At 42.0% G+C, this 20,708-nt stretch overlaps 1 protein-coding gene across 5 annotated transcripts in view; it reads left to right on the top strand.

Annotated features, from left to right (window-relative positions):
- myo16 (myosin XVI) overlaps positions 1-20,708 on the top strand; it is a 100,543-nt gene that overhangs the window by 58,650 nt on the left and 21,185 nt on the right. For all 5 annotated transcript variants that reach the window (XM_088315425.1, XM_088315424.1, XM_088315422.1 and 2 more), the window contains 10 exons: positions 368-485; positions 1,639-1,710; positions 1,807-1,948; positions 4,085-4,157; positions 7,973-8,125; positions 8,794-8,994; positions 9,900-9,975; positions 12,960-13,150; positions 15,084-15,164; positions 17,605-17,810. In XM_088315425.1, the coding sequence (XP_088171551.1) occupies positions 368-485; positions 1,639-1,710; positions 1,807-1,948; positions 4,085-4,157; positions 7,973-8,125; positions 8,794-8,994; positions 9,900-9,975; positions 12,960-13,150; positions 15,084-15,164; positions 17,605-17,810 (1,313 nt within the window). The remainder of the gene's footprint in view (positions 1-367; positions 486-1,638; positions 1,711-1,806; positions 1,949-4,084; positions 4,158-7,972; positions 8,126-8,793; positions 8,995-9,899; positions 9,976-12,959; positions 13,151-15,083; positions 15,165-17,604; positions 17,811-20,708) is intronic.

Raw genomic sequence — 20,708 nt, 5'->3', positions numbered from 1 at the left:
GTAAATATTTTTCAAAAACTAGTAATCGGCAAGCAATCATTTTTTATTTTTTTATTTTCCTGTGGAAATTCACCCAGAGCAGGAAATCTTCAAACCCCTGCAAATGATGGCACATGTGCCAATATCACCATACATAATAAACGGCTCACTCACATACACATTTTGGCAGATAACAAATGACGCACTTGGATGTTGAATTCCGCACTTCCGAGCTGGACAAACACCTGTTTAATTATAACCCAGGGAAAAAAAATAAAATAAAAAATCGTGCTTATGACAGGGTGTGAAGAATGAATCGCGACAGAGCGGGGGATCACTGTCAACTTTTAAAGCAAAAGTTGTACTTTATCGTGTCTGTGTCAACCAGGAAGTGGATTCCGCGTTCATGTTGCTGTCCGCTGTACTCCATATTGGGGATCTGCATTTCACTGCGCTGACAGACGCCGATAGCGCCTTCCCTTCTGACCTGCAGCTGCTTGAGAAAGGTAAGTCACGCCCTCCCCACACATGCACACCAGCACATGATCTGTGATCGAGGTCATTTCATCCGTGGAGCTTCAAACGCACCCATCTTGTTCACCGCGTCACTGTTTCTCCCCCGCTCCTCATTCACGTCGTTGGCAGCCCGCCGGCACGTGCAGGCTTCCAGACTGTTGTGTACTAACCATGGTGACGGTAGATCACGCGTGTAAACACACTCATGCTTGATTGATCAATTTTCTTTTCACTCTGAGTCTTATTCATCAAGCATCCCCCACGTGCACTTCTGTAGCCCCTGTGCAGCGGTAAACAAATGACATCATGGCCTGAGCGGGTAAGCGGGCTGATGTCAGGGACATGTGAGGTCAGCAAAGGAATTCTGGCTTGCTTTCGCTATTTTCCTTATTTTGAGCTCTGCTGAGAAATCCCCTCATGCTTCTTCCTGCCACCGATCGATTTTGTAAGAGCCGGGCTTATATGAGGTCACCATGATGTCACACATACTCAGCACTATCTCAGTCATGCTCATCTTTACGGTTTGTGATGGTCTCAGAGTTTCATTAAAAGCAATACGTTCCCAAAATGAAAAAGAAAATGATTGCCCCCATTTTATTGTACTTTTTTTTAATAAATTGGATATTTTGGAGAAAATAAATCTGATACTTTTGCGAAAAGTATATTTTTGAGATAAATTTTTATTTCTTTTTTTTTTTTTTTAAGAAACAATTTTTTGGGGATGAGAGTCTCAAAAATGGAAAACAAGTTTTGTTCATAATAGAATAAATTAGTTGATTTTAAAAAGAAAAATTATGTTTTTGATATTACATAAGCCTTATGGTATAAATAATAGCATAAATTGAAGTTGTCGTCTTTCAAGAATAAAGTCAGATATATACTTGGGCCAAGTTGTGCATTTAAAAAAAAAATAATCTCATAATTCTACCCGCAAAACATCTTATATTTTCAAGATCAAATGTTATACAGCTGAATTTTTTATTTTTAAAAGCATAGTTGTATATTTAAAAAAATAAGTAAGGATCTTGGGCCGCCAATATTTAAGAATAAGGCCGGAGGGTCGAGAACATAAACAACTTGGCTAACAGAGGCTGTGACTGTACTTATACTTTTTTTTCCCCCCATCGTGTTTTGCATCCACAGTGGCTGGAATGTTGCAGGTGTGTTCCAGTGACTTAAGCAGCGCCCTCACCTCAGATGTTCAGTACTTCAAAGGTACCATCTCGAACCGTTTAAAGGTCTCATCTAATGGAAGGTGTATCGTGTAGTATCATCAATCACATTCTAAACAGGCGCTCCGTTTCCTGTCAGGTGATGTGATCACTCGACGCCACACGGTGGAGATGGCCGAGCAGTACAGGGACCAACTGGCAAAGGCCATCTACGGACGACTCTTCAGCTACCTGGTCAACTGCAGCAATGAGTACCTGCAAGGGAACGATGACGGTGTCTGGTAAATTGCGACGACGCAAATAGATTTCATTACCGCTTCTCACTTTCTGCCGTCAATAAGAGATTTCTTCATGTCACTCACCGCAGTAATTATGAAGTAGTCAATTTCCTCCTTGCTCCAAAACAGCGGTTCTGTGCTGTGTCTCAGTTTCACTATCAGTTTACCACTGCTCGTGTATTTCTGGTGAGATGCGCACCAGACGCATGGGCTTCTTTTTGCTGTAGAGACAGAAAATAATGTGAAAAGACCCCAGAAAAATCCATGTATTCAATTTAGGCTCGTAAGATGGTCGCCGGTGGCTTCACCTAAACGTCCCTTTTGATAATAATTTAATAAATAAATCATGAAATATTTTACTCTGGGTGTACTGAATCCAGCAAATGGAATCCATGGGGACAGAGATATTCAAAATATCAAAATTCGGTTTGGCAGCATAATGGTTTGTGAGAGGGGGCAAAAACGCCTCACCTCTGTAGTGAAAAGCGGACTTTGCGAACGTATCAATATGTCGTCTAGTAAAATTTACTCAAGCAGAATGTGAACATTTAAACTGGTCGATCCATTTCCTCTTGTTGTCTAACTGCGGTAACTGCACGGCACGTGTGGAATTAACGCTGTGGTCAAAGCTGTTGCAAAGTCATTATGTCACAATGAGGGCCCCGCCTAGCACTTTTAAACCGCCTGTCATTAGCGTGTACTCGATTGGCGCTTACATTTCATAACTCAAATAGCAGTCCTAAAGACGGCAGTCATTTCCCGTCAGCGCATCAAGGCTGAGGAGCCTCCCGAAAACCTCCCGCATACCCGCTGCGGTGGAAAGTGCCGCAAGGCCCGCATTGACATTGCGAGTAAACTGGTAGCGCGGCATCAAATAGTTTGAATTGCATGACAAGCAGGGAATGGTATGCACAGTCGAGAGCGAAATGGAAAATGCAGAACATCATGCTAAGGGACGCTTCCAAGGTTTAAGGGAATGTTTGTCATAACATACGCATGCACACGCATACGCAAGAAGGTGTTGTGTCCATGAAGCGGCTTTGCGTTGTTGTTACGTCGTCTTGTCTTACACCGTGGGTAGCTCTCTTTTGCATCTTCTTACAAATTCTCGTCCAAGCAAGTTGATCTGTGTGCTTCATCGGTTTTTGGAACAATTGCGTCCACTTTTTAGCCTGACCACTCCACCGGAAGTGAGCAACATGTGCTCTCTTGTGGCTCTCTAGGCCGGATTTTATATGATTTGCCAATACCACTCAGCGGTTTTCCCCCACTAAGTCATTTCAGAATCAGAATCAGAATTATATTTGCGTCAATGCTCATGCGTGTTGGTTGCACGTACGTGCTCCCTCGATTTGACAAATTTGTTCCATCGCCGCATTCGACCGAGGCCTTATCACACAGCACTTGGAAGTTCCACACGACAGCGTGCCCATATTCGGAAATGCTGACGTAGCAGCCTACCAGGAAGTCAAAAGTGAATCTTTTCCCACCGGCTGAGACAACAAGTAGACGACAGCAATTTTGTCTTTCATTGTTGCAAAACAAAGCCCTGCTTTTGCTCATTTTAGTAAGGAGGAGGAGACAATATGTATCTTATTGTTGATAAATGCACTGTTTTTATCAAGTCTTTCTCCATTGTCCTCACCCTGTTACCTGTAAATAACTCCATGAAAATAGCTGCAAATTGCCCCCCGAGCCCCTTTCCTGTTGGAAAAGCTTTCTGACGTCAAAGCGCCGCCACTCTAGAATAGATTATTTTTTTGAGGTAACTTGCCATTGGAGCAGATACAGTGAAGCACTGCTTAGCCACGCTCCATTCCGAGGTCGCCGCCACTCACTACATACACAATAAACGGGATTGACGACTGCGCGCTGCATCCTGTTTGAAGTCGGTTTGAAAAGGGCTTTAAGAGCTGCATGAAACCGGGCAAAGGTTGACCAGGCCTATCAGACACAGTCAGATAACTCAAGTTCATCTTGTGGAATTTTGCCTTGTTGACTTACAGAGAAAAGCATGTCGTACTTGTACACCGTGGCACGCACCGAATGCAAATTCTTTATCAGAGCTGATGTCATTGTTGATGTATGTGTTCATGAAAGTATGTTTGACATGCATTTCTATATTTGATTATCTTCCAGTGACCCTGCCTTAGAAATAGCAATCCTGGACATCTTTGGTTTTGAAGAATTTCAGAGGAATGGATATGAACAGGTCAGAAAGACACTCTTCTTTGCTCGAATTACAGTACATTAGAGAATGTTATCATGTTTAGATATGCCTTGAAACATTTATGATTATATGTGTTTAAATATTGTATTTAGAATAGACCCTCTGCTTTGTTTTGCCAGTGGTTGCATCATCTACTGTACTTCTGTACTTGTACTTCCTCAAATTGTACATGCATTGTACTAATAGACGCTGTGCGCCATTTAGCCAACTGGTGCCTAACGCACTTAAGACACCTGCACCCATAAAATAAAAAAAATTTAAAAAAACACCATGAAACTTAAATTCTCAGTTTTGAGAACGACTATGTTTCCCACATGGAAAGTATAGCTTTACATTGCTAACCAAAACATCAGCACCTATTGCATCCTCTTTGATAAATTCAAGTGTGTTACGACCCTTCCCCATGGTGGCAACGAGGCGGGGTTTAACAAAAGTGTGGAAGTGGGGGGCGTGGGGGGGGGTGAAAGTAAAGTGGTGCGATGCACTATTGTGGCAGAACACAAACAGGGAGACCCGAAACTAAGTCACAAACATAACATGGGGTGTACACCTACACCACTGAACAAATTAAATGACAAGTGATTGACCTGAAGATGTTATGGCCAAACACGAATGAATGAGTGGATGAAAGTAATGGCAAAGAACTAAACCGTGAACTCCACGAGACAAGACAGTGGTACAAAACACAAAAAGGAACTAGGGACTGACTGGGACACACTACAACACACGAGACGACCCAGCCAGCCAACCAGCCCTGAAGGGAAAAGCGTCCTTTCTCTAAACAGCCGTTGGTGGCACACCTGAAAGCAATCACTCCCTCTCTCCGGTCCTGATTGGCCGGCTGAGCTGGAAATGAGGCGACCAATCAAGATGGAGAGGTCTCGCACGCACCGAAACATTGTCAGCCGTATTACTTCATACATGAAAAACCATATTGCATCTTTTCAGAGAGAATGATGAGGAGTGTTCACAGTCGGCTGACGTGATCACTCCACAACGTGTGTGCATCCACTTCATACGTACGCTTGACATGAATTATCAACATTGTTCAATATTTTATGACATAAACCGTGCTTAAGTTATAATGCGTATCATTTTTAATTCAACTGCCATCCCCTATTTAACTGGTTGGCCAATTCAAGCTTGGAACATTTTTAGCCTCTAATTGTAACGAATCATCTGCGGTTGACTTGGCTTAACTTTCACTCGTTCTCACATGACCCGACAACCTCAATTGCCTCAGTTATTGTGTGTGCGCGTGTGTGCGGTGGTGCGTGTGTGTGCTCGTGTGTGTGCTCAGGATCAAAATGGCAGCAACACACCCACATACATATGTAAATAATTACATTGGAGTGTGTTAGGAGAAAAAGGCTCTGAATGGAACCATATTTTTTAAATATTGTTTGTTCCCCCCTGAGGATACAACAACTACTGTAACCTCCCTTGACTCTGAAAGGTTGTTTTATATCCTGAATTAAATTTTACTATCTGATGTGTACACTTACTTGCTTAAGTGATGAAGCAAATATTGAGTACAACACACGCAAAAATAAATGTATAATAATGCTGCGCAACCGCTCCCATTACACATCATGGAAAAAGATCATCTGTTCCAATTCTCGGCATACAAGACAAGCAGCCTTGTGAATTCTTATGTCAGGCATCTTATTGCAAAATATTTTGTGGCACCCCCCAAAACCGCTCCAAACAGTTCAGCTCGTGATGACTTTAGGCGTTTTTCCATAATTGTTTAGTTTTGTGAAGTGCTAATCCTCTTTAATGCCTATTTACATGTCCTCAAGTACATTCGGCATGTTTGCGCTCATTGTTTCTTCCAATCGTGTGTGGAATTTGTGACGAGGATAGAGTATGTTCAGCTTTTATTGTCTGTGGTGTAAACATACCATGTGCTCATTTTGGTATGCATTGTCAATAGACCGCGGCATTTTAAGACCTGTAGGGTGCGTGCGTGCATGCGTGTGTGTGCGTGTGTGTGTCCTTACATGTACTCTGCATGTTGCCAAAGTTGTCCAAGTGAAAACAAGGTCATGAATCGAGTGAGAAGGTGCGACGGAATTGGAGTGAGACAACTCACTCAATATGTTCCGCTGTCTGCGTGTTGGCATTGCTTCTAAATTCATTTATGGCTCTGACCACCCCACTAGTGTGCTCTTCTCCGACCCAAAAATACCCTACAAGAGCTGTAAAGGAATTACGCCATGACAGAAATGATGGGAATCAAGAGTAAATTCCAATTTCATGCAGTACTATTTTGTTTGCTGTTGGCACCGTACTGACCTGTCGCCCACCGTGCCGCCTAAAGGGAAAGTCAACCCCAAAAATTTATTTTTTGTACAGCTCAGGGTGCAGGCATGCCACTTGCGGTCGACTTAAAATGACATCACAGTTGCTCTGGGCTGATATAATGACCGATCATAGTTCAGTTTCAGAAAACAGGTGAACCGTGATTGGTCATAATCTGAGGCTTGAAAAACTGTGATTTCAACAGTACATCCGTTCCATCAAATATTCTCTTGAACAAAAGACTCGTAAAACAATAGAGATTTGCAAAAATTTGAAGGTGTTTATATAATGCTGTTTGTTTTTTGCCCCAATCATGTTGTTCCCTAATATTTTTATTTTTATTTATTTTTGGTTTTTTTTCTATTTTTCCGTGCGCATGTCAATGACCAACAAATCGTCACACTGTTAACATGTTTGTACACACATGCACTGACCGACGTACACTCAGTCACACTTCACACGCTCAGCATGATCAGTGTCATTAGGGCTTTTTAATTAAAGATGTGTGTGTTGTACCTGCTCAGCAGTTTGCTAATGAGCTAACTCAATCAAGCACCTGCTGCGGTGCAGTCCAGAATAGAGCAGACAAACATAGATGAGAGGAAAACAAGACGGCACTCACCTGTGTCCCTAAGTGCACTCCTCCCGTAAACGTGCGCTCGTTATCAGCAGGCCTGCCCTGTTCTGTGTTGGTTGTTTACATCCGTTTGTGCTCCATTGAGTCACATGATTTGCCGTCACAGCCGTGGACAGGATGTACATTCGGCAAGTGTGTTGTTTATTTTAAACGGCCGTCACGGTACACGTGAGCTTGCTCAGTTATGATTTTTCAAGTTATAAACGGGGATGCGTCGCACTAAGGGATTCAGCAATCGGTATCACGTGCGTCTTGTCTGGAATTGCGACTCGGCTGAGAAACAAGCATTCGCACCAGCTTGTGCTTTATAATAGGCCTGATAAAACTTTTGCGAATATTGTGTGAAGTTCATATTTTCTGGAACCTGAGACCAACATAACGGTACTTACTGTCCACTGTTATCTTTCAGATTACACTCGTCGCAAGTGTAGATTTGCACCAGGCTCACAAAATCACGCATGTTCTAATTACAGCGAAAGATACCCATCATTTATGTTCAAGTGATTTCTTAGAGTTTAAGCAGATGACTTGTGACTTCCACACGAGATCTCAACACACACAGCAGAAGCTTTCGTTCCACTCCTTCCTGTTCTGAGAACTATAGTTTAAATCCTGGTACACATCCGGTGAGTCGTCAAGAACGCGATGTCTACAGATGAGAAAGACTCTCGAGTGTGTGAGGAGGCCCTCGTCCACTTCAGTTTGTTTCAGTGTGTGTGTGTAGTTTTACCAATTACATCCCATCCCCCCGCCCCCCCCCAAGTCCAGATTGTGTTTTTTAAATGTGTGTCAAACCAAAAGATCCTCTCCATGTGCAATGAAGATTTGTTAAGTGTGTGTTGTATGTTTGTTCCAGCTGTGTGTCAACATGACCAACGAGCGACTGAGGCGCTACGTCTCAGAGGTGCTATTCCAGCAGGAGCAGGCTGAGTGTCTGCAGGAGGGCATCACCATGGAGACCTCGCCATCCCCCAGCAACCATCCATCTGCTCTGGACTTCTTTTTCCAGGTACTATCAGTTAGGACACTGCCCACTCGGCCACCTACGGGCACGTGTTAAAACGGTGATTCCCCTGGCATGTTATTAATGAACCCACTGAACACAACACAAATAAAGAGAATGGCTAAAAATTACTCGTCAAGGTCAAAGAAATCTCCACTGCGCATTTTTCACCACTGCAGAGTAACGATGAATGGAACAAAATAGAAATAATTTAAAAGTTCACATCGCAACATTGTTATGCTTGCACATGTGCGCACAATGGATTCTCATTTCATTAGTACAGTTACTCTTCTTGATAATTATTATGATACCACTTGCCAACAATTTTTAAAATGTTTTTTCAAATCACTCATGCAAGTAAAAAAAAATTGCGCTCATTCCAAAACCCAACTATGCCCTCGTTTTTCCTCTCGCATAACAACTTTTCATAGTAATAATATGATGATTACAAATATAATAACAATCTCGTAATTTATTAAGTAATTTTTACTAATTTAGGGTTGGTTCTGAAATGTCATATCTTAAAATTACAATGCATCACACAGCATGGTTCCTAATATTTTTAAGGCCAAACCCTCTTAGATAAAATAGCGGACATCTTGACGCAGTGGATATATGGTCAAATGTTTGAGCGGTTGATAGCGTCACAATGGCGACGTCTCTGTGTGAACCAGAAGCCTCAAGGACTGCTCAGTGTGTTGGATGAGGAGAGTCAGAGTCTTTGGCCGACGGAACAGAACCTCTACAAGCGGCTGTCCGCCCAGCTCGACTCCAAGCCGGCGTATTGCCTCTCCTTCACCACCAAGGACGGCAACGGAAACCCACCGCCCAAAGATCAAGGCCCCACCTTTACTGTCCGCCACTATACCGGACAGGTGAGAAAAAAAAACAATGCCAAAAATGTCAGAGTTGAGGAATCCACTGCACAGTCACGACTCGGCTCACCATGGCTCCATTCGTCTTTTGATACTGCACTGGCAAAAGCAGGTACTAAATAAGTATAAAATCAAAACAAATAATCAGTACATGCTAATATGCGACTGGTCATGACGGTGTCTCCACTGTCTCAACTTAGCTGCAGCGATCCATTTTCTGCTGCCCGCAGTCTCTTCTCAATGAACATTCGTCGACCCAACTGCAAATAGTGGAGAGCCTATTTCGCTTGTTCTCATTTTGGTATTCAGTTTCCAAAGTATGCTGAGCAATGGAAAACATCAGTGGGACTGACACTCTTACATAAAATACCCGATAAGATTCAACGGATATTTGTCCAGCGTATGAAATTCTAATTATGCAGTTAAATAATGACAAATGGTCAATGAATAACATTGCTGTCTGCTTATGAGCAACGTTGCCAAGGAATACAGCTCGCCCTCCTTTTTAAATCCGAATTAATCAAGTCATAGGAGTTGTATACATGTAATGGATTTAAAAAATCTTGGTAACGGTGGAATATGGGGTTTGCTGCCTTTGCAGTTTTGATGTTTTTATGTCACTGTCTTTTCAGTTGTAATGTAGAACAGTTTCAAAGCAAGTTTTTTTTGGGGTCCCAGTGACCCAGACTCTCTTTATATTGACATAATGAAATGGCTGCACCTCATATAAAACATCGTGTTCCATTAGTTGCCTGTATTGTAAAGGGTATGAATAGGAACGGCATTTTTTTTTTTTTTAAATAAACAGTCTTCATTGCCTCCAGGCGTGATGTTTTAAAAACATTTTAAAACAAGAGATGGCAAAACTAATTCTGTGTTGTTTTTCTTTCTATTTTTTTTTTCAGATTGCGTATGACCTCACAGGATCGCTCATAAAAAACAAGGACTCCCTTCCTCAGAACATCTTGTTTACCATGAAGTGTGAGTACTCGCTGAGCAGCGCGCATATGAGCACATTGTTGCGTCAGCGCATACTTGATCACAAAGATCCACTCATGTCTAAACCAACAGCGCTCCAAAACACTCTCTGTCTGAGAGTGCGTGTTGGTGTATGTGTGTATGTCACGGCGTATGCTGCAGACAGCAGTGTCTGTGTACGTGTATTGTCGATGAAGGTGCCAGATGTGAGGTGTCGCAGCTCGGGGGACACAGACGAGTCGTTGTGCGACTGCCAGGCTTGCTTGTGCGTCCAGCAGCCTAATTGCTTCAATTTCCATGATGTGGCTAATCTTCTAAAGCCCGGCCTTCATTCACACTTGGCCCTTGTCCTCCTCAGTCCGACCGGGCGGGCGCAGGCATCCAAATCGCAAACAGACTGTGTTAACACAATGCAGAGGTCACATTGAGACGTTATTTTTCTACCCCAATTTTCCATCCATTTCGTGGCTTTTTAGGGCCACACTGAAAATGAAAAATAGTCATTGTCGAGACACCCGCTTTGTTTTTACAAAGATATAAAACAATAAATTGTCTTGTTAGACGGAGGTAGGTAAATATTTGGGGAGGAAAAGTCACAAAAATACATTCTTAGATTAGAATTCAAAATAAATAATATTAATAAAATTGAGATCTTATTATTTTTTTTGTTGTGACTTTATTCTCTTTATACCTTCATTTTATTGTTACAATTTCCCAAAAAACATTTGTTAATTTTGTTAAAACGATGTCTTATTGTCCCAATTTAGAAATGTTATCCTTGTAAACATTTATTGACATCATTCTCATAACTGCAACTTCATTCTTTTAAAATTATATTTCAATAATTTATTTCTCTTCTATATTTTTCCTCTTGATTTAACTTGATTTTATTATTTAAAATGTGATTTTTCATAGGCTTTTACATGATTAGGATTTTGAAGCCAATCACCTATCAACGAGTTTTGGGAAAAAAAAAAAAAAAGATCACCGGATCAGAAGATGGACCATTCTATTTAAACAACTGTCCAATCAATTGCGATTGGCCCATAAATGGACAAAATTCCTGTATAATTGATGCCCATTGAAATGCTTTGGGGAAAAAAAAAAATCAAGATTTAAACCCTCAAAATTCCTTAAAAAACGCTCATAAACATTCGATACACAAAGTGGGTGTGGGAATCCAATTTTCATAGTTCAAATCTCACCTTTTTTTTCTTGTCATTTTACAAATTTATTTTCTTAACATGTCTTGATTCTAGTAGAAGTACGCATTCCATTCTGTTAAAGTCACAAATTTGTTTTCATAACATTTTGACTATTCTTAGTCATGAATAATTTGAATCACATGAAAAGCAGTAAACTACCTTTAAGGACTGACCAACGGTGACGTGCTGCTCAGCATGGCGTGATGACCCAAAGTCGGTGCCCTGAATTGCCCCTTGTGACTTGCACTCATTTAAATGAACGAGAAGTCTGCATTCCCTCACGGTGTGCCGGTTTTATTTTGAATGCGCCCTACGGCTCCCTCTCTAAGCCTTTAAGCTTCTAGAAGTTGATGAGATCTATGTAAGTGATTGGCGTTAAATGAAAAGACAATTAGAGCCCAAGCGCTGCCTAATTAAGTCCTTAAATTACTGAAATGATTGTGTTTTTTTTCCTTTGCTCATTATCTGACTGTAATCAAATATTCCCTCTCACTCATTTTGTTGGATGTGTTGTTCAATGAGTCTTCTGCTACTGCTTGACTAAGACATTATTTGGTGTACCAGAAGCGGCACTACGCCACCTTTTAACCGTTTTCCTTTTTTTCATTTGTTATTTTCTTTACTTGGGCTGGGTTTTAAAAATCAATGTTCCTATTCATAGCCCGATATGGATACCAAAAACCATATATCGATACTTTTAATAACAACTTTTTGCTCCATACATTAACGTGACTGCACGTGTCACGCGAGATCTTGTCATATTGACTCAATGACGGCTCAGAAATTTGGCCAGTATGAGCAATTGGTGGATATTGTTAACAGAAACAGCCAATCCGAGAAGTGGGTTCGTCGAGTACAAGAAAAACAAAACAGGAGAACAACAAGAAATAAAGAAGTTCGACAAGTTTACTCTAATTTGAAGGTTTAGTTTGACCAAATTTTCTATTGGCGACATCATACAAAAAACAAATCTTGCGTTGTGCTTAGGTTGAAGTACCCATTCCAGCCAGACTCAGCATTTTGACAGTGTAATTTAAAAACAAATCCTGTCACGTTGCAACTTGGAGTAGGCGTTCTTATGATTCTTTCAGTCAGATGGCAATTTTTTTTAGTTTGACTTTCTATCGAACTGTCTATGAATTAATCAGACAGACTTAGGCGTGTCTTTGAATCTATCAGTCCAACTTTCAGTGTTCCAGTCTGTCATTCTGTTGGACTGACTGTGAAACAATCAGTAGGACTAAAGGCCTCGACCCACCAGCCCGACATCGGCCATTGTAGCCAACAGTCGCGTTGGCCTTGAAGACGGCACGTCGGACCGGAAAATGACAGATGCACTCACTGCAAAAGCCATCGGAGACGCCAACTAATCCAGAGAAGTAGTCGGTGGCAATAGTCAATGCGTAGCCTTTGAAGGTAATATCAAATAACGTAGGGCTTTCGTGAATAAGAGTGATTACTTCGTCTTCACGCTCTTCTGTCCAGCCACCCGTTATGTCCGAAGAGCAGATGCGAAAATTCTGATTCTAAAGGTGTTTTCATATATCTTTCAATTGTACAATCTCTTGTATCATTGTATCAATTGGCCCAATCCAACATTTTCATGTTCCTAATGTCACGTAAACGTGTTGTTCGAAACAGTTCCACGTGCTACCCTAATTGTTTACACGGGGGCGCTAACTCCCCTGCTTTGATTCTTCTCCCATCCACCCCCAAGTTTCCACCAATGCGCTTGCTTCTTTTCATGCTTGTTTTCTTCCCTGTGTGCTTTTTACCCTGCAGCCAGCGAGAGCGTGTTGCTGCGGCAGCTCTTCCTGGCTAAGTTGACTCAGACTGGTTCGCTGGTCCCTGCAGCCCCGGGCCGGGTCGGGCTCAGGGGTTCCAAAGCTTCACTGCTGCTCAACAGGATGCCATCCGCCAACTTGGCCGGCACGCCTCCCCAACCCCACCGGGGGTACCATGACCTCACCAAGGTATAGTGTACTGGTCACAAAGCGGATTTTTAGCTTAACAAAACAAATCTCAATACCCTGTCAAATTTGTTGATGTTAGAGACTTAATTGAGGAGTGGAAGAACATCCAAGATATAACAAGTCATGAGCTTCTCATTGCAATTAGGCAAGCAACCGTGCCAACAATCAATTGCAAATAGATTGTATTTTTAGAAAAAATTGTGATGGTCTAATTTCTACTTCTCCCCCCCCATAGGCTATTTATAAACCACTGGGAATTTTATTTTTTTTTGTACGGCTCAAAATAAGAAAAAATTAAAAGCCTTACAGCCATGTGGACGCACAGATGCACTAACACGCGCAGTCTGGGCACAATTGAGTTTACACAAAAACTTCCCATGGAATTCGATCTTAACAAACATCTTTTAACAAATCATGTGATGCATTCTAGTCCTTCAAACACTTTCCTCGGTTTCCGTTTGATGAGTTTTGTTGTTTTGGAAAACTCGTTTCCCCCATGAACATGTGACCAAAGACACTTCCTACTCATGCAACCTCCTCCGGTCCGGCCTTCTGTCTCTGTAGCTCATTAGCCATTTAGCGCATGGGTTTACATAAGGACCCTTACGACGCCCAGTGCTGTCCCTCCAGCCTTGTAGGGTAACACCAGGTAATGCAGCGGCAGCGGCCTCCCTAAAAGAAAAGAAGAAAATAAAAACCATGTGTCGAGTCTGGCTTGCCCGCATGTGAAACTCATTGTGCCAATGACTATTGCATGGACACAGGTTTTATAAAGCCTGTGCATCCCTAAAAGCAACACAGTCTGACGTTATAACTTTATCTTAAGATTTTATAGCACATTCATACCTATCTGCCAATAATTATGGGAAAGGGGGAAGGCGGCTTTTGCTCGGATTTCTGCTCGGAAGCTTTTAAAAGACCCTGTAAAGCGAAAGGCTTTTAAATTTGACACACCACGGAGAAGAATGTTAACAACCCTGCAAAATATAAATGAAGAAAAATCACCATAGGAAATCAAGCTTCAAAATGGTGAAAAATTGAGATTTTGCCTCAGCTCTCAGACGCTGCAGGCGTATCTGCTGTTCAGGCTGGAAACACTCTTCTCGACTTGGAGCTGTCACTCGTTTTCGCAGTATGTACGCGGTTACAAAGGCATTTAATAGGGTTAGCTGGTCAGCCTGTCACATGGCACAAATAATGCACAAACCAACCATTTAAACTCACACTCACACCTGTGGACAATTTAAAAACTTCACGTTTTTAGAATGTGGCAGGAAGTACCCAGAAAAAAAACCCCAGGGTGAAACATGCAAACTCCCCACAGGAAGGCCAGAGCCAATTTGAGTTCTGAAACTCAGAAATGTGAGCAGACACGCTTGTAACTGAACCACATTCTGCCCCACTACAAAATACAATGAACAACACCTCTCTTCTCACATTCTTCATTTCAAAAACATTTGGCAAAAAAAGAACCCCACAAGACATTCATAGAAAAAGCAAAGAGCAAGCATGGAATGTAGCCTTTGATGCTTGTTGAAGTGAGGTCTTGTGAGCTCTAATGATTTCCACACATTTCGCATGGTGTCATAGTGGTTTAGTGAACTTTACAGATTTATTTTTCTTGTAAAGTAAATTAAAATTGCAAAGAGGTTACTGCAAAGCCAAACAAAAAAATCCATGTGGTGCCCGCTGAACTGAGCTCTAGTAAAGTAAGGTCATGTGATAGGCTGGCAGCACTGGCAGCCACGCTTGTGACTTGCGCAGATGAAAAACATTCCGGCCGGTCCCCAACTTTTATTTCGAAGGTGATGCTGTGTGGCTGCCATGGCAATGAGACATATTCCTTTTCACCCGGTCTTCGAACTATCCTAATGATTTTCATGTGCTTGGAAGTTACTCACGCGTCTCTCTGTGACTTTGTTTCAACTGCCAGATCTTAAAGAAGAAAGGCTCCAGCTCCTTCCTTCAACGACTAGAGCGCTGCGGGCCAATCACAGTGGCGGTCCAGCTGAGGGTAACAAAATGCACCTCATCAGTCACGCATGCAATGCAATCTATATAAGGGTGAGAATTGTCATACAGTCTTGCATTGAGGCTGTACCAGTATTTTCTCTCATTTTCAACTCCTTAAGCATTCCTTAGTCGACGGTGAAAACACGACATACACATCCATTATCTGAGCCGCTTTCCCTCACAAGGGTCGTGGGCGCTCTGAAGCCTATCCCGGCAGTCCTAGGGCCAATTCAGACTGTCCCATTAAGCTACCATTCATGTCTTTAGAATGTGGGAAGAAACCGGTGGACCCGGTGAAAACCCACACAGGCACAATGAGATCATGCAAACCACACACAGGAAGGCCGGGATCAAACCCTGCACCTCTGAACTGTGAGGTGGACGTGCTGAGCAGTCGGCAACCGTGCCGCTCTTATAGAAAACATGTCAAAAATTCTACTCACCTGACCTCTGAAACGTGTGAGAGCCTCATTTATGGGGCTTGTGAACTACGCCCATGTATGGACTTCCTGAATAGAGCGGTTGGTGTGTCGCCAGTAGCGTCACATCAGTGATGGGTGTGAGTGTATATGTGTCAATGTAAGCGGCAAAATATAGTAGAATAATTGCGTTTTCACGCTTGGTCGCACCACTGAACCTGTAAGGGAAGTGGGAATGGTGCGATGTCCTCTTTGTAGATTCAACTGGGTTGGAAATGAAGGAATGAATTTAGGAATGTAATGTGTGTGCATGGTGCGCTGAGAGGGTGAGAGCACTGCGCAAATTGCTCATGCACACAGCTTAGAGGGAACATTGATCTTAATCTTTTTTCCAAGGAATCAACATTTAAAAGCCTACAGTTCCCTTTTACTCCGAATAAGCTTCATTGTGGTAAATGAGATGTCGTACTGGCAAGACTTTGCATCGTGACATCTCAAGTTATAATAAATATGTATTATCATATTATATAAAGCCACAATTATATTAGTTAAGAGAGCAAAGCGCCGTGCGTGCTGGTGATGCACGTCTACGGAATGCACCTTGGAGAAGGTTTGCCTGTGCTTTGAATCAGGCCAGTGTGTTTCACAATCACAGTGGCCTTGTGGGCCCTCGGTCTAAGAATCCCTCAAGGGAGGGGGGGTGGAGTCCAAGGGGTGTGTGCTGGAGAGCGTAGGTTGAAGAATGATGCCGTACCACGCTTGAAGCCCCCCCTCATGAATGAATGAACAATGGACAGCAAGCGCTTGTGTGACGTGCATCCTGCGAATGCGCCGAGCACACACGTATTCGACCATGTGAGGGCTGCCGATGACGCTCGGAGTTGAGGGCGGGCGGGAATTTTGAGGTATGCGGAGCGTGAGGTTTGACGTTTGGGGAGTGGCGAAGCATGCAGTTGTTTTCATCCAGGTTTAAGTGTGCGTGAGTACAAAGGAGTATTGGGGCAACACGAAAAAAGAAAATAATTTAACGGTTTCTTCTCAAAAGCATATGCGCATATTCTCGTGATGTTGCCATGTTTCTCTTAACACTACATATTTATGCTCGCTCGCAGTCATAGGAATGAATTCTCCTGACTTTACAACTTCACTTGTAATATGACATATTTCTTGGAAAATATTTCTATTCATAGTACAGCAATGGTACTGTCTACAAAGATGACAAAAATACCTAATAACGGGGGTTGGTTCCTATAAAATCTTAAACACATAAATCTAAAATAAATAGGTGTTTCTGTGAGTCGGTGATTTAAACCATTAGTATGTTTTTATTTTTCCTAGCCGTAACCTTACATTTTGAGAAATATTACTCTATTTCTGTATAATTAGAAAAAAGTCTATTCAAACTTGTTTCCTCTATTTTTTCATAGTTTTTAATTCATGATTTATTCTCATAAGACATTATTTTCTTTTAACATTGCATGTTTTAATATAAAATAACATTTAAAAAAATATGGAAAAAAAAACAACAAAATATTGCATTGTCTTTATTTCTTCCCAAATTGTTCAAAATTCTTAATCAAAACATGGCAACTGTGGGGGGGATTATTTTTAATATCCATCCACACATTTTCTATACCTCATATTCTATATCGGGCCATTAGAAGTGTCAGCTCTCTTTACATCACAACTTAATTTTTTTACGTAACGTTGTCTTTGTAATTAGACTTTTTGTTCCAGTGTCGCCCTAATTTTTACTTATTACGGTGTGTTTTGTGGGAAATCCTGTTGCCTTTTGAGGAATAAAAGACTAGGGGGCTTGAAATAAAAATAAAATGTTACACCACCAAGGACGTCAGCAGGCCTCACTTTCTCCTTTACTGTTTTAAACAAAGAATAAACCTTATGAAACAGAACACATTGGAGTTCATCATTCCAGAGCATTCCCTTGTCTCGCTATTTTCGTAGTAAAATAGCCAATGGGCACCTTTTGATTCTGCCCCCCTTTCCATTTCTTCCATGCAGAACTCGCTGTCAGAGGTGATGAGCAAGCTTCAGGCTTCCACGGCCCACTTTGTGGAGTGCATGCGCCCCAACGCCAGCGGTCAGCCCGACTCCTTCGACAGCTCCCACGTGTCCGCCCAATTGCGGCATATCGGCGTGCTTGACATGGTGCGCACTATCCGTTACGGCTACCCTGTACGCCTGTCCTTTCCCGGCTTCCTCAGCAGGTCAGTGTGAGAAAAAGGGTGTCAAATATAAATGGAGCTCTGCCTGGCTAAATGAAAAAAGGTGGCGATAAAAAAAAAGCCTTTCGGAGGTTGCTGCCCCAAAATGTAGATTTTTTTTTTCTTTTTTTTTTCTTTTTTTTTTTGTGGTTGGATAAATATAACAATTTGTTAGGTTAGCAAGTTTTTTTTTTTTTTTTTTTAAATATTAATTTTAAATCGATTGAATTTTGTCATATTTAGGTTCAAATTTGGGCTCAATCATTCCCAATGCGGTCCACGAGGTTGATGGAGAACATTTTAATTTCTGTCAGGATTATAAGGAGGTATTCCGAAAACATCATCCCTTGTAAGGACCCAAAAAGTTTGCGAACCCCTGCTGTCGATGATGTCATTTGTTCTAAGGATGACTAGCTGGCAGATAAGCATCAGCATCCAGAAGTCACTGCAACTTTCCTTGTTGTCGTTGGAAGCACATTACGACCTGGAATAGGTTCACTTTAGGAGGATGATGGGAGTCCATTGCAACTAATGAATGCCACTATCACATTTCTCATGTCAGCTTGACATGAGCGTATTAAGCAGTCGGCGAGTTTTGTGTGAGGTCTCCGTGTCCCAGTACTTCAATTTGACGTCATTAGTACACCTCTTTTCTTAACTGCATTGATACGCTCACCAATTTGCCTCAGTGTAGTTATCTAACTGCGGCAAAATAGTTTTTTCTTTTCACAAGTTTTGCCAGAAGGCAGAGGGGATGATTCTCTGTCACATCACTTTGGTATTTGACTCGAGATCTCTCCCTGTTTTTCCACATTCTTTGACTAAAACCAGTGGAGGCCATTTGGCTTTATGCTTCTTTTCCCTCTTTTTGGTTCTCTAGTCCTCTGTCACTCCCTCTCATCCTCTGTTATTGTCTGGTTTAGAAAGTGAAGGGATTAACATGGACATTCCTGCCACATTATAAAAGAGGACAAAGCTGATCACATGACCCCCACGCACACCAAAAAAGTTTCCACTACCCCACACTGTAAATATCACATCACATCTCCTGATCTTGCTTTTACTGAAGTGATGTCAGACTTTCTATTGTGACTGAAATGGAGAATAAAAAGGTAGGTAGGAGTTTGTCATCGTATGTGTGTGCGATTGAAAAATGCTTTAGTGAGGTGCTGGCAGATGACTGGAATTTTTTTTATTTTCATCATGTGACAATCCAGCTTTTTCAATCGGACATTTCTGAAAATGTACTTTGGAATTTCCTGCTTTGATGTTTTTTGGGTCTTTGGATCTAAACCTGCCCTATAAATCTCACTAGTGAAATGATTCATCCGGTTTGGGCATTGTTGTCTCGACACACCGTGCAGTGTAACACAAACAATGATTGGTCGATTGGCATCTGGGACGCTTCATGACTACCGTGACGAAAGTCTGACCTAACAGAAAGTTTGTACGTCTTGTTGCATGGTGTGAAGTAGTCCTCCTACTTATGAAAAGATTTTTCTCTCGGCTCGCACGTACAAACGATCAAAATGGCGAAAAAAGTAGCGGACAGTAGGGAGGAAATAATGGAAACTCTACGCAACTCCACCATCCAGGAATGCATACATAGTCTCTTTTTTTTGTTTTTTTTGTTTGCCATTTCCTAGCAGAGAACAAACGCACATGCCTCCATCAACATAACTTTGACAGCTGCTTGTCCCGCCTCCCCCAAGGATCTGCGACTATGGACAGAATCTTGATGGAAGCACACTACGATTGGTCGGAGACGCACTTAAGTGACTTCTCGTCCGGTCCAAGACGCAGAACAATATTATCTTGTAGTCTGACCATCGCGAATGACAAAGAAGTTGTGTAGTCTGAGAGGGCCATAAATCAATTTTCGGGGGCCCTATTTGGGATGCTACCGCATCATGAACACAGAAACAAAATTTAGTGAGGTCCTGGTTATGGAAAGCCCTCAAAGTGGAAATTTATTTGGTCTAAAAATAACAATGCCAAAGAAATTAGGCAATTTCCAGAAAACCTCTTAATAAAGGCCTCTTCCTGATTTAAAAGAAACAAAAGTACACGTAATGGTCACCTTGTACTCTCTGCATTGGGTAAATGTGGAAATATGATCATTCTGAAAAATTAACAATTTGTGACACTAAATTTTTGCCGGAAAAGCAATTCCACTTACTTCTATGTCGCGTGAAAGACAATACTGGGTTATCACGCATCGCTGATTTTGACATTATGCTGTGTTTGTGTTTCTTGTGTTCAGTGTGAAATCACTCTGACCTTTTGTGTAATTTTGTCCAAGGCTATACTGATGTACAAAATACGTGTACGGTGGAAAAAGACCGGCTCACTCTCAGCATTGACCATGGGACCTTCCTTACTTTTCCTCCTCCACTCCGCCAAGGGACAATCATCCTTTTTTTTTTTTGCCCTACTCCTGATTTAATCCCTTTTTCCATTTGTCCCCCGTTCAAGATCAGGTCCTGGCCCTTGACCAAATTATACAACAGGGCAATAAGACCGTCGTTAATCTTGAGTTTTGCTTTGTTCTTGTTAACGGACACACAGGCCACTTCCCTAAAGTCACAGAGGCTGTATTAAGGGAATTGGATTAGTGTCCCGGCAACTGGAGATTTATGAGGAAATCTATTTTGCCATTGCATTTATTTGCCTTTTATGATACTCTCTGTTTTGTGGCCAGATTTATTCCCTGACAGTTGTGCGAGGTCAAACTCTTGTCTGCGTTTTGTGTCGCTCATGTAAATCCCGGCCCCTCTCTTGTGTGTCTGCATTTCTTCACGGAGCACTTCAGACAACTCCATCACACAGTGAGTGGGTAGTGACAAGTGGGTCCTCGGTGCTGCTGCCTGGCGGATAAACACGCATTATGTCGTGCGTTTT

Source organism: Idiotropiscis lumnitzeri, chromosome 14, assembly GCF_059441095.1.
Source record: "Idiotropiscis lumnitzeri isolate Australia: NSW breed Sydney's pygmy pipehorse chromosome 14, RoL_Ilum_1.0, whole genome shotgun sequence".
Classification (NCBI taxonomy): Eukaryota; Metazoa; Chordata; class Actinopteri; order Syngnathiformes; family Syngnathidae; genus Idiotropiscis; species Idiotropiscis lumnitzeri.
This window is presented reverse-complemented; position numbering and strand designations above follow the sequence as displayed.